Here is a 12641-nt window from a genome sequence, read left to right as displayed (position 1 = left end):
GCACACTAGATTAATCAGGCCTTCTGAATGAACAGGGCTGCCTCAACAGCTCATTGCATTCCCCTCTATGTTTACACTGCTCCAGCTTCTCCTCTAGTTAAAAAGAACAAACGTTTTTAAAACCCATGATCGACTGAGCACTAACTGTGGAGATGTTGAATACCATCAACTCTCATTCCCTGTACTGGTCTAAGATATATTTAATTAGACATTTCACTGTACTTTTAATAACCCAAGGTGAATTCTCTTAACTTAGTAATAATATTATCCTGGGCTAAAAACACTTTTGATTTTATATCTAATTAGCCCAGGACCTGTTTATCTCACTGACAGAAACTCAGTCATTGTCCAAACTGACTGGGAAGTCTGAAACCAATGGAATTTTGTTCATTGCTACTGACCTTTAGACACTTCAACATATGTAGGGAGAGCGAAACTCACCCTTGGCACAGGGACTGTGAGATCAGGCTGTCCATGGAGTTTTGTGGGGCATGGGGGGGAGGAAATGTAGTCCATCCCTCAACATACTGGCAGACCACAAAGCTGCAACATGGCCCCTAATCTAAACAATGGGATAGCCCTTCTGCACCCCTAAACAAGTATTTGAAAACACTGGATATGCAAGCACTGAGCTACATGCCACACCCTGGGTTAATTCCTAACAGCCTCCTCTGCTCCAAGCTATTTCAGGCTACTGAAGAGCCCCCATCCTGAGTGCACATAGGGTACAGAAACAACACCCATTCCCACTGCAGCCTCTCTTTCAAAAGCACTCTCTCACACACACTCACAGAGGGATTAAGTGGCACGGTGGGACTTGTGCTAGACCTCTGCACTTTGGTAGCTTAACGTTTTATAGAGAGGTCCAACAATGAGTATGTATGGGATATTTACACCAAAAAACACACAGTCCAGTGTTAAGACATAACAGAGCCAGGGCTCCAAGAGTGAATGCAGCTTTACAGAATGTATTATACACCTCTGAGACACTAACTCAGGCCACATAGTAGGAAATTTAGATTACACCTTACCTGAGTTAATGATGTATAAATGAAATTAAATGTATTAAATTCAATCAATCTCATTTCATGCAAATTAAATACACTTAATACATTATATGCTGGTTAATTTGCCCTATGATTCAGCAGTAGGAATTCGACATAGCACAGCACACTTCCCATGGACAAGAGATATATTGCTCTTTCCCACTGTCAATCACACCCACCACCACCAAATGCAATAAATACAACAGGATTTAATCTGATACAGGGACATTCCAGCTTTTCCACGTTCTTGAAGGGACCATTTTTAAAAAAAATCAGCCACCACACTCTTCAGGACAAACTACATGCAACACCAGTAGAAGTTCACAAGAGAGACAGAGGGTGCAAGGAACCCCTTCCTACCACTTAACGCCCCTGTACATGGTCTAGGCATAATGGGAGTCCTTGCACAAGGACTCTGCAGGGATAGCACAGTGTCTGGACAAACCTATACAAAAGAGCCAAAGAGGAATGTTTTGCGGAAAAGCTCTATCACACATCTAGCTTCCTAGAGTAAAATGCCAAGTGTCTAAAGGTTTAATTATTCAGTGAGCAATAAAACTTTTAAAGAAACATATGGTGATTTTGTGGGTAGATTCCTTATCTGAACCTAGAGACACATTGAATCAGACTTCTCTTATACCATTTTGAAAAATGTCATGACAGTTCCAGTCTTTAAACTCTATCATCATTTGTTTGTATGTAATTTTCTAGTCCCTTCTATGCAAAATGCAACTGGCAGAGCATTAAAACCTCCCACTTTAATCCTGTTCTATGGACACAGGGTGCATAAAACTGATTTTTTTTTAAATAAAATTTAATTTAAAAAAAATTAAATCATATATAGGTTTCTTTTTAAAAGTAAACCTTTTTAAAATTAAATTTGAAAATTGACAACCCAGGTTAAGGCCTAAAATTACTATAATCTATTAAAATAATTTAAACTAAATATAAAAAGTAATATTAATCAGCACAGGTCTGCTGTCAAGTTTCAAAGAAAGTCAAACCACAAAACTGGTGGAACCAGAGTCTGTTGAAGTGCTAAACAGGCTTTTGACTGTTTGTTTGCAGGTGCAGAGAGAATATCTTCTTCATATCAATTTATTCAACTAGTTCAGTTCAATGACTAGCTTGTTCAAAGTTAAGAAACCAATTGCAAGTTGACAAAAGCAGGAAAGTTTGTTTTCCCCTTCCAGTCTACAAATAAAAACTAGGTGTGAAAGGATGAAATCTACTGATTCTAAAATCTTGAAGGACATGGTAACTAAAAAAAAATCAGTTCAGTTAATTCATTACAGATAATACTTCCTTTGTATAATAAATCGGATACTTTTAAATATAAAACATATTCTGATAAACTTTTTGATCATTTTTTACTTTGTATCCAGCACATTTAAGGTAGTTTTATTTAATAACAAATTAAAATGCTGCTTTTGAGCATTTTAATTTAATTGCATTTCCATCCAAATAAAAGCTTGATACAAATCACAAATAAACAAATTAATTGACTAGTAAATAAGAAATGCATCATTCACCATATTCTACCATAAACAAAAAGAAACAATTAAGAATCTGAATAAATGTGTTAACTTATATAGTTTAAATAAATTTGTATAGATATAGTGTATCCTCCTTGTTAGCAAAAAGAAGCAACAAATGTAGTATAAAGGCTATATATAGTTGCAAATCAACACACTAAAAATCAACATGCTTTCATAAAAATCACACTTTCTTTAGGCAAATAACTAAAGTAAAAATGCAAAACACAATTAAAATTGAGTATTTATAACAAGGTTTTCTGCTTGCTGATTAAAATCATGATTAAAATGAGTTATTTAAAGTGCTTTGATTTTAATCAATCCACTCTGTACGGACATAATATTATTTATTGAATGTCAAATAGCTTTCATATATATATTATATGCTTCTGACAGCGTTCACAACACCACACAGCCAGTTAGATGGGCAAAACACCAACCTTTGCAATTCAGTCTGAGCTCCTACAATGAAAAGATGATGGTTCAATTCCCCCAGGCCATCAATTGCTAATAAATGTTCAGATAAGTCTATACTACTCAAGGATGAAAGGATCGTTTCATTTACCTTCCGATTTAAGACCTCAGTTGAGAAATGGAAAAAATATTTTAAATGAACTATTAACCTATTGGAGCCTATAGGGAGAAATTAATATTTTACTTATATCTATCTTTACATATGAAAGACAGGTAGAATACACATACCTTCCTACATATTCATCTAGATGGCAGTGTAAAGATTGCCAGTACTCCAAGGGTTAAAATCTAAGTGAGTCAAGCCATACAAAGCAAAGGCAGATCTTTGAACTATCACTTCATATGGACACTCACTCAACAATAAATGAATTCAATATCGCAGGTCATGGTCCAATGGTGATTGAGAAGAGGATCCATATGTGGATGGAAGGGATTCAGTATCTCATTCCAAGTACCATTGATTGATAGTTCAAGATCACCATCAAGTGCAGTAAGGATCACCAAATGTTAATTACTGATGCAAAAAAGCCTAAATGATTCAACACTGGGGGAAAAAAAACAAAATTCTATTACAAAGGACCAAAAGACATTGCCTAATTGGATTTATTAATGGACTAAAAGTGAAAAAAATATCCAGAGATCAATACTGGAAAACATATATATAACATCTAGTGCAGGGGTGGGCAAACTTTTTGGCTAGAGGGCCACATCGGGATTGCGAAATGTATGGAGGGCCGGGTAGGGAAGTCTGTGCCTCCCCAAAAAGCCTGGCGCCCGCCCCCATCCACCCCCTCCCACTTCCTACCCCCGACTGCGCCCCTCAGAACTCCCGGCCGATCCAAACCCCACTGCTCCTTGTCCCCTGACCGGCCCCTCCCTGGACCCCCTGACCCTAACCCCCCCCCGGACCCCACCCCCTATCCAACCCCCCCTGCTCCCTGTCCCCTGACTGCCCCAACCCCTATCCATACCCCCTGCCCCTGAAAGCCCCCTTGGGACTCCCACACCTATCCAACCCCCCCCGTTCCCAGTCCCCTGACTGTCCCCCGCCCCAGAACCTCCGCCCCATCCAACCACCCCCTGCTCCCTGTCCCCCAACTGCCCCCCAGGACTCCCTGCCCCTAACCGCCCCCCACGGTACCCCACCCCCTATCCAACCCCCCCGCTCCCTTACCATGCCCCTTAGAGCAGCAGGAGCTCGCAGCCCCACCGCCCGGCCAGAGCCAGCCACGCCAACGCACTGCCTGGCAGGAGCAGTGGGCCAGAGCCCTGGTGACATGGCGAGCTGAGTCTGCTGGGGAGAGGGCTAGCCTCCCTGGCCAGGAGCTCAGGGGCCAGGCAGGACGGTACCGCGGGCTGGATGTGGTCCGTGGGCCGCAGTTTGCTCACCTCTGACTTAGTGTATTTGTGTCAAAGCTCTCTTCTCGGTTTCTTGGTGAGTCAAATTCATAGCTAGTATATCGCCATTGGCACCAACAGAGCTACATCAGGATGAATTTAGGCCAATATGCTTCCTCTTGACAAAGGCCTTAATTTAGTATGTTCTTCTTTGATAGAACATAAAGAAGTATGCTAAGCTATGGTGTGCCTAGGGTACTTACAAAACATTTCAAAACATAAAAGTCTCTCCATGTCAAGAGCTGAGTAGCTGTTCTTTAAGGTGTTTTATAAAAAAAAAAAGTAACAATGCCTCAAGGTGACACACTCAAGTATTTTAGTCCCAAATGTACAGGAACTCCTCACTTAAAGTCGTCCCAGTTAATGTTGTTTTGTTGTTATGTTGCTGATCAATTAGGGAACATGCTCGTTTAAAGTTGTGCAATGCTCCCTTCTAATGCCATTTGGCAGCCGCCTGCTTTGCCCACTGCTTGCAGGAAGAGCAGCCCGGTGGAGCTAGCTGGTGGGGACTGGACCTAGGGTGGACCCACAGCCCCCTAGCAGCTCCCCGCTTCCCCTAAGTTCCCTGTGCAGCAGCTGCCCAGCAGGCTATCAATTGTGGCAGTTCAGCTGTCCCTCCCCCACTGCCATGCGCTACTCCTGCCGTCTGCCTAGGAGCTGCTCTCTGAGCCTCCTGCTTGCTGCGCGGAGGGGAAGAGAGGGGCTAATGTCAGGGTGTCTCCCTCCCCCCTGCTCCTGCACCCCGCTTACCCCATCTTCCATAGAGCGGGGCGGGGGACACAACAGTCCCGGAGGCAACAGCTGAGGTGGATCTCAGCTTGCTGATCTAATTAACAAGGCAGTGTACTTAAGACAGAGATCAGCATACTTAAAGGGGAAATGCACATCTCTCTCTCACTCACACACACACACAGTGTGTGTCTCTGTCTGCTATGCTGTCTCCCCTCCCTTCATTCCTTCTGCCTTGTAGAGTGTGAGGCTACATTAACAACCAGTTAACCCTTGAGGGCTAGTTCATCATTTAGCAGTAAGGCATTCCCTGGGAAATATCCCACCCTCTGACTTCACCACCTCAACCAAGCTTCACAATCATCATTGCTGTGTACCAAAGTCTTTTGTCTGGTGAAAAAAATTTCCCTGGAACCAAACACTCCCAATTTACATGAATTCTTACTGGGAAATTGGATTCGCTTAACGTCGTTTTGCTTGAAGTCGCATTTTTCAAGAACATAACTACAATGTTAAGTGAGGAGTTCCTGTATCTTACTTTTAACATCTGCACAGTATACATGGAAATCGTTCCTCTTTCCCCACATTGTAGTTAATTTTTTTTAATAAATCAAACGAGGTTGTTCTGCTGCTTATGGATAGCGAGTCATGCCTTATAAGACTGGGCCTTAAAAAGGAAACATTTTAATTGGAGTAAGTAACATTTCCTTGTGTAATCTACAACTTTAAAGACATAAGTTGTTTAGTCCTCTAGTGTAACTTGACAGGGTCTTTTAAAGCCTGTGTGCCCTGAAGTTAAACCTACAGAAATGAAGAATAGAAGTCTATTATATGAACATTATTTTGAGAGATGTATTTCCAAATGCGATATACAGGATTCATGGAAAGAGATCAGGTGAACTGCAGGAAATTGTAGAAGATGAGAAAATAACAGGCTTTTGTAATCAGCAGCAAAATAACTATTGCATAATAATTATTTTTTATTACTAGAATTAGAATGATCTCCCATTATGTTAATGGAAGACAAGGGAATGGAAGACAGAATGTAACTTAAATAATACATGATCTTCAGTCTAGTAAAGACTGGCACTGTAATGTCTTACTTCACTCTCTCATCTTTTTCACATAAATATTTAATAATTGTATATCCTCAGGACTGAATATTTACTCTACGTATTTAAATGTCCAGAGGAGCAACAGAATTAGAAGGGCACCGTATGTGTAAGTTAGAGCTGGTTAGAATGCTATATGTTATCTGTGAAAAATTTCAAATGAAACAAAAAATTTCCCATTTTGTTCAAAGTTTTTCACAAAATGTTTTGGTTTTTTTTGACTAAGCCAAAAAACATTTCCATTTCAAAAACTGAAAAAGTTGTTTTTCCTTGAAGCAGGGTGGTCACCCCACTCTGGCCCTGAAGGGGTTGAAAGCAGCCCTGGAGAGGGCTGCAGCAGGGAAAGGGATTAAGAACACCCGGGGGAAGCTGACTGCAGCTGACCACAGGTGTAGCTGGCTTAATCAGGGCCCAGCTGGCCCTTATAAGAGGGCTGTGGGCCAGAAGCAGAGGAGCCTCACTCTAGCCCTGGAGTGGGAAGGGCTAGCTGTCTGGGAGCAAGGTACCTAGAGCAGAGCAGTGCTGGGGAAGGGCAAAGGGAGCTGGGGAGCTCCAGCCTGATAAACCTGCAGGCCTTGGTAAAGGCCCAGAAAGGTACTGGGGCTGCAGAGGGGCAGCCTGGGAATAAGCAGAGGCACCTGGTCCTAACCCCTTGCCAATGATGAGTGGCCATTACATTGCAGTCTGCCCCAGTGAGCAAGGGTTAGATGATGACTGGCAGTATGGGCCACACTGCCCAGATACTTGGGGCAAGTTACATGGACTCTGGCAGATAGGCTGCACTCCTGGCTGGCGAGGTAGTGATTGTGTGGAAGGAGGCCATTAGGCCGCAACCGGCCGCCCACAGAGAGACGGGCACGGGAACTTGGGAGTGGTGAGGTTCCGACTCCCTATCCCACCCCTGCCACAAAGGGGCGGTGCAGTGCCAGACCCGCTACATTCCTCCCTATCTTCTCTCTCTGAAAATAGTTTTCAAAAACAAAACCATTTTAATTTTTCATTGAAAAACAAATGGAAAATTTCAACCAAAATGAAATTTTTCTTTTCATTTGAAAAGTCATTTTTTCCACACACACAAAAAATCCAAAAGAGTTTTGACCAGCTTTAGTTTAGTATGTTGGGGTTAATCCTCCAAAGTGCTGAGGCACCCTGTGAGGGACTAAGCACCCTCAACTCCAAATAAAGTCAATGGGTTGCACTTGCTGACTATCCATAACCTGCACTAATGATCATTGGAGTGATAGGTGCTCAGCATCTTTCAGGATATGGCCCACTGGGAAATATGGTGCAGACCCGCAAAAATTATTACTGAAGCTTACTGAAACTTAAAGGTAACCTGCAAAGAAAAAAGTAATTGGGCTAGTCACCTTTTTGCCTGTGTTATGATGCAAAAGAAAGCCTGTTTTGGGTTGGTTTTGGGGGGGGGTGAGGGCGGGGGGAGGGATGGTTTTTCTCTTTAAATTAGCAATTAAGACCCTGTCTTGGATCACTTTGATGACTGAAAAAATACCAAGACAATGTCATCACAAGAAAGTGATGACATCAAGCAATTGAAAAGGGAATGGATTTTTTACTTAGATCGTTTAAAACCCCTTCATTTTTTTTTTTTTTAGTTAACATCTATTTAACAACATCAGCTAACAAACATTTTGGAGAAAGGATGTTTTTGTTATAAATTTGTCCACCAATTAAGGTGAGAAAGCTCATTTACATGCTGTGAGACCCAACCCAAACGACGGAAGAATAGAAATAACAGGAATGTCAAGTCTAAGGCAACAAAAAGCAAAATTATAACTGACAGACATTTCAGATGTGCACATGTGGACAAAGGGCTGACAGAATTAAGATGAACACTAAAATGGGAATAATTAATTCAGTGCAGAGCCACAAGTTCAAATACACTCATCATCAGAGCAATAAGACTTAAACATGTAGGAAACATCATGCCCCTCTCCTACTCATGATGGGGAGACAAGGGGAACTCCCATGCTAGACTGTCCCCCCCGAAGAAGAAGAGACACAACACTTACCATCACAATAATCGATGGGTGCATAAGCACTTAGAAAAAGAGATGCTGCAAAGCTACTAACCAGAGAGATTCTCTGAAACAAAAAGATAACATGAGATAGTAACTCCCCTCAACATTCATGCCCAAGCAAATGCAATTTGAGTAAACAAAAGCAACAAAATATTAATAAAATCTCAGCAATGGGTACTGCCTACCAGAAAAAGAATACTACAAGGATTATCCAGTAAAATTTTCCTGCCTGGGCTTTTAGAAGACATCCATATAAAAAGGAACCTGATAATAAAAGCTTTTAATAGCTTTTAGCTCTGAAACATACAAAATACACACACTATATTAGTGTACTCTGCCTTAGCATGAATTACTGCACAGCCATGATGTACCCAAGGGCCACAATTTAATAAAAAGAAGTCTGCATACAAAAAAACAGGGAGACGGAAAAATCAAAGCATGGATGACAGCACAGAAACCATATCAACACCATCCATCAGTGAATCCAAAAGGAAACCAAAGCTAAACAAGGAATAGATCTTACAAATTTCTCCTGCCTCTTCCGAGAGACTCTTCCATCACCCCTACATGGGCTCTTGTCTTCCTGAGTCCATTAACTTCTTCCTAAGTCAGGCAACATAGACCATCCTTACAACCCTGCCCTCCGATACCAATCAGCTATGCATTGCAATGCTACCTGCTACTATGCTGCAAACTAACTGCTCAGAGATAGATTGTAGATGGAATCATGAGGATAGTAGGGTTTAATGACCCTCTATCTCTTTTTGAGACTCTACCCAGGAACACATCTCAACATGGCTGAGGAACACAGGCCATGCCCTTCCTCGTGCTCCAATGGACACTAGCTGCCTGAAAGACAATGAGGAGTGTTGGGCTAAAGGTTGGTTCTGGCTCAACTCTAAATCAGCAAGCAAAACAGGCTGGCACAGTGGAAGGAACGCACTGCATCCTCTATAAAGTAGTGAGCTGCCAAGCTAGTGTGTGCTGCCTGAGGGTCCTCAAGCGGAATTCTTACCAAGACAGAATTCCTCCTGGGGGCTCCGGTTGTAATATGGCACTGCCACATCCCTTTCAGCACAACTGGGGATCCCAGTTTAATTCACTTCTGTATTTGGTCTTAATTTGTGACCAGAATATATAGTCTGTCTTCCATCCATTCCACTCCATCCCACACTAGAATAAGAGGTGTCACAATGACATTCATGCAAATACAGACAGAACAATATTAAAGAAAACATTTCTTTACAAAGGGTATATTGAACCTGTGAGACTTATTGCTGCAGGAAGTCAACTGGTCCATATTGATAATGGATTTTAAAAGCCCTGGAAATTTTATCAAGTGCAGTAATAAATTCCAAAACGGGAGTCTCAGACAGATCTCATGCTTCAGGATGTAGGTCCTTCCCTCACGTACAGCACTGCCAACATGCATTACAGGGGTTTATCACCTTGCTCTGAAGCATGGAGTATCAATCACTGCTTTAGGCAGAACATCAGATTTTCAGCTTTGAGCAGTTAAAATAATAATTGTTATTGTTGATTCCTGAAATGTCAATAAAAAAGGAAACTTTTGTTTGAAATGTGTAATTCATTTTATAATTATAGAGATCAAAATAACCTTCAAGGGCCAATCTGTTAAAAAGGGCCCAACTCAACCTCCAGTTTTTCCTGGGTAACACTGCCTGGCACCTGATTTGCATCAGCAAACATTGCACTGATGCATGCAAATAGCTGTTCTGTGTGTGTATCAACTGTGTATAATCACTGGTTTCTGTGAGCAAATGTGGCAATACCTGCACAAACTGTGCAAATGCAATTTTGTGCAGGTAAAATTAAGGCCTACTTTCCTACTTTTTTAAAACTTCGATTCAAAATGTTGTGACCCACAAGTATTCACAATGTTAAATGCATCATTCTAAAAGGATCTGATATTTGATTTTCATCTGCCAAATAACTGACCATTTCAAAAAAGTAGACCCACTTTATAAAATCATCACCTCTATATTACCTATTTTGCATTATGAAAACTAATTCAATAAACAAAATGTACTTCTTTTTAGCAAAAACGTTTTTATATTTTCTTAAAAAAATTAAAAAGATTTTCAACTGTGATTTCCAGTAAGTGGACTGAAGTTGAGCCAACCTCAGTTTGTACGTAGACCTCAGGATTCTGGCTGTAAATCTTTGCGATCTGGTTTCCTGTAAAACGCTGAGAAAGAAATGCAAATGCTTAGGAATACAAACACTAAATGGAGTCAATAATCATTAACTCTGTGTAATGAGTTCAGTACATTGCACTTTGGATATTTAATTTGCCAGATGCATGATGAAAGTCAGTGCACAGCAGGCAATCTGCACTAAACAGGCTATAATGCATAGTCTCATTATGAGAATTTTGCTCACCTTTTGGGAAAAGGCTGTGAAAAAGCATTACTATCCATAATTTATGTTTCAGAAATGACAGTTCAATGGAATGAATCATACTAATTACATACAGAGGAACCCAATACAATGCAAACATTGGCCTCCAGAGCCTTAAAAGGTTCCCAACTTATACAACTTTGTATGGGTGGGGTACATGGGGGACAGGGTATTTCAAGCCAGAAATAACTAATGGCTAAGGAATAATTATTTCTCATATATGTATTAAATTATATAAAAGAAAAATGCTTAAGAGTCACTGAATTTTTTAAGTTAATTCATTGCCTGTTATAAGTTAAAAGAAACATTTTTGCACTGTTTAAAGTTTCATTTCAACTCAAATGAGCATACACTCTGCACAATGAATCAAAAAGAGCTATGCATATGGATAGGACCATATTTTGATGAACTCACCATCACTAACAAACTGACAACCAGGTGCTATTTACATATGCTACTTGTCTAAAACAGTGGTACACAAACTGGAGGGGTGCAAGAGGTTCTCTGGCGGGGCGGGGGGGCGCGAAGAAGCTGGGATCCTGCAGGCTCCAAAGGACCCACGGCCATAATAGCAGGAGTGGGATAAAAATAGAGTGGGTATTGGGGGTGGGACAGGACTAGGAATAAAAAAATTATCCTCCCGCACCACAAAAAACATCAATGCCCCAGCCGCCCAGCTCTGAAGGCAGCACTGCCGCCAGCAGCAGTGCAGAAGTAAGGGATTCCTTCAGATTACAAGTGATGAGTGGGGGAGATATAACAAATTCCGTGAATGGGAACGGGGGGCAGGACTGGAAAAGTTTGCACACCACTGGTCTAAAACACTCCTCTCACTCCATGACATATTGTCACAATTGTGGTAGGAAGAGGTGCCTGATCTGAAGCCCCACTGCAATAAAAAGGGTGGGGTGATGGGGCATTCTCTGTTATGGCCTCTGGAACTTACTTATCCCCCAGGTCCACAACCGTCTGAGTTTGTTTGCCTCCACAGAGCACTTGAAAGGCCCATTTTTTCTCCCTTACCTATGAAGAGATGGGTGTTGCAGGGCTCCGGATGTCTTGTTTAGAGACATTTATTAATTTAACTAAAATTAAATTTAGAAACACTCTGTAATATATTTTATTGCTATGGGCATCTGCATGAAAGCAAAAATTGAAATTAATCCGTTCCTGCATCTTTTTCCTCACTTGAACTCAGAGACAGGTCCTCAACTTGTGCAAATTAGCATAGCTCCACCAGCTGAGGATCTGACCCACAGAATTACAGAAGTAACTTACAGTAATAATTCATCCAGTCACTCTTTCTGCCAATGCAGGTTTGCTTCATACAGTGCATTTTCTAGTGCTTTGACTAGTCTAATTTTACAACTCCCAAGCAATAGGACATCACCCCTTCCTTGGTGACGCTATTCCAAAGCCCAATACATTTCACTGCCAGACAGTTTTTGTCAATATTCAGACTAAACTTACCTTTTCACGAGTTTCAGCCTCATACAGATATCACACTTAGTGGCTGTGGACAGAATTATTTTCTAAGTTTGCCATGAGGCACCAGTGCCTCTATAAGAACTTTCATTCTTTCCTCCTCCAGTTCTCACCTCGCATGCTCGTGAACCGGTTATATTAGCTAGGTTTTGTGCCCCTCCAACAGCTTTCTCAAGCGATAAGCACTGGGTAGTAGTACTGGAATCCATCCAAACAGGGCTGTCACTGACAGAAAAACAAGCCTGGGGAAAAAAATAAATCATCAAAAAGATTATCACTCCAGGAGGGACTTTCATACTAATGACCAAATCCTGAGAAGGTATCTGTGCCTGTATTAGGCCTAAATACAACAGAACATAAGAACGGCCATAGTGGGTTACACCAAGGGTAATTCTAGCCCAG

The 12641-nt window shown here is 41.4% G+C and overlaps 1 protein-coding gene across 5 annotated transcripts in view; it reads right to left on the bottom strand.

Moving 5' to 3' along the window:
* XYLB (xylulokinase) overlaps window positions 1-12641 on the bottom strand; it is a 146138-nt gene that overhangs the window by 114847 nt on the left and 18650 nt on the right. For 4 of the 5 annotated variants that reach the window (XR_005224109.2, XM_043541601.1, XM_037891143.2 and 1 more), the window contains 3 exons: window positions 12353-12481; window positions 10477-10542; window positions 8325-8397 (listed from right to left, as the gene is read on the bottom strand). Coding sequence is in view for 4 of the 5 variants with exons in the window: in XM_043541601.1 (XP_043397536.1) it covers window positions 8325-8397; window positions 10477-10542; window positions 12353-12481 (268 nt within the window). In the remaining variant the exon portion in view is untranslated. The remainder of the gene's footprint in view (window positions 1-8324; window positions 8398-10476; window positions 10543-12352; window positions 12482-12641) is intronic. The other variant, XM_037891142.2, reaches the window with a different exon arrangement.

This window comes from Chelonia mydas, chromosome 2 (genome assembly GCF_015237465.2).
Source record: "Chelonia mydas isolate rCheMyd1 chromosome 2, rCheMyd1.pri.v2, whole genome shotgun sequence".
NCBI classification, from domain to species: Eukaryota; Metazoa; Chordata; order Testudines; family Cheloniidae; genus Chelonia; species Chelonia mydas.
The sequence above is the reverse complement of the archived record's forward strand: the minus strand, read 5'-3'. Positions and strand labels throughout refer to the sequence as shown.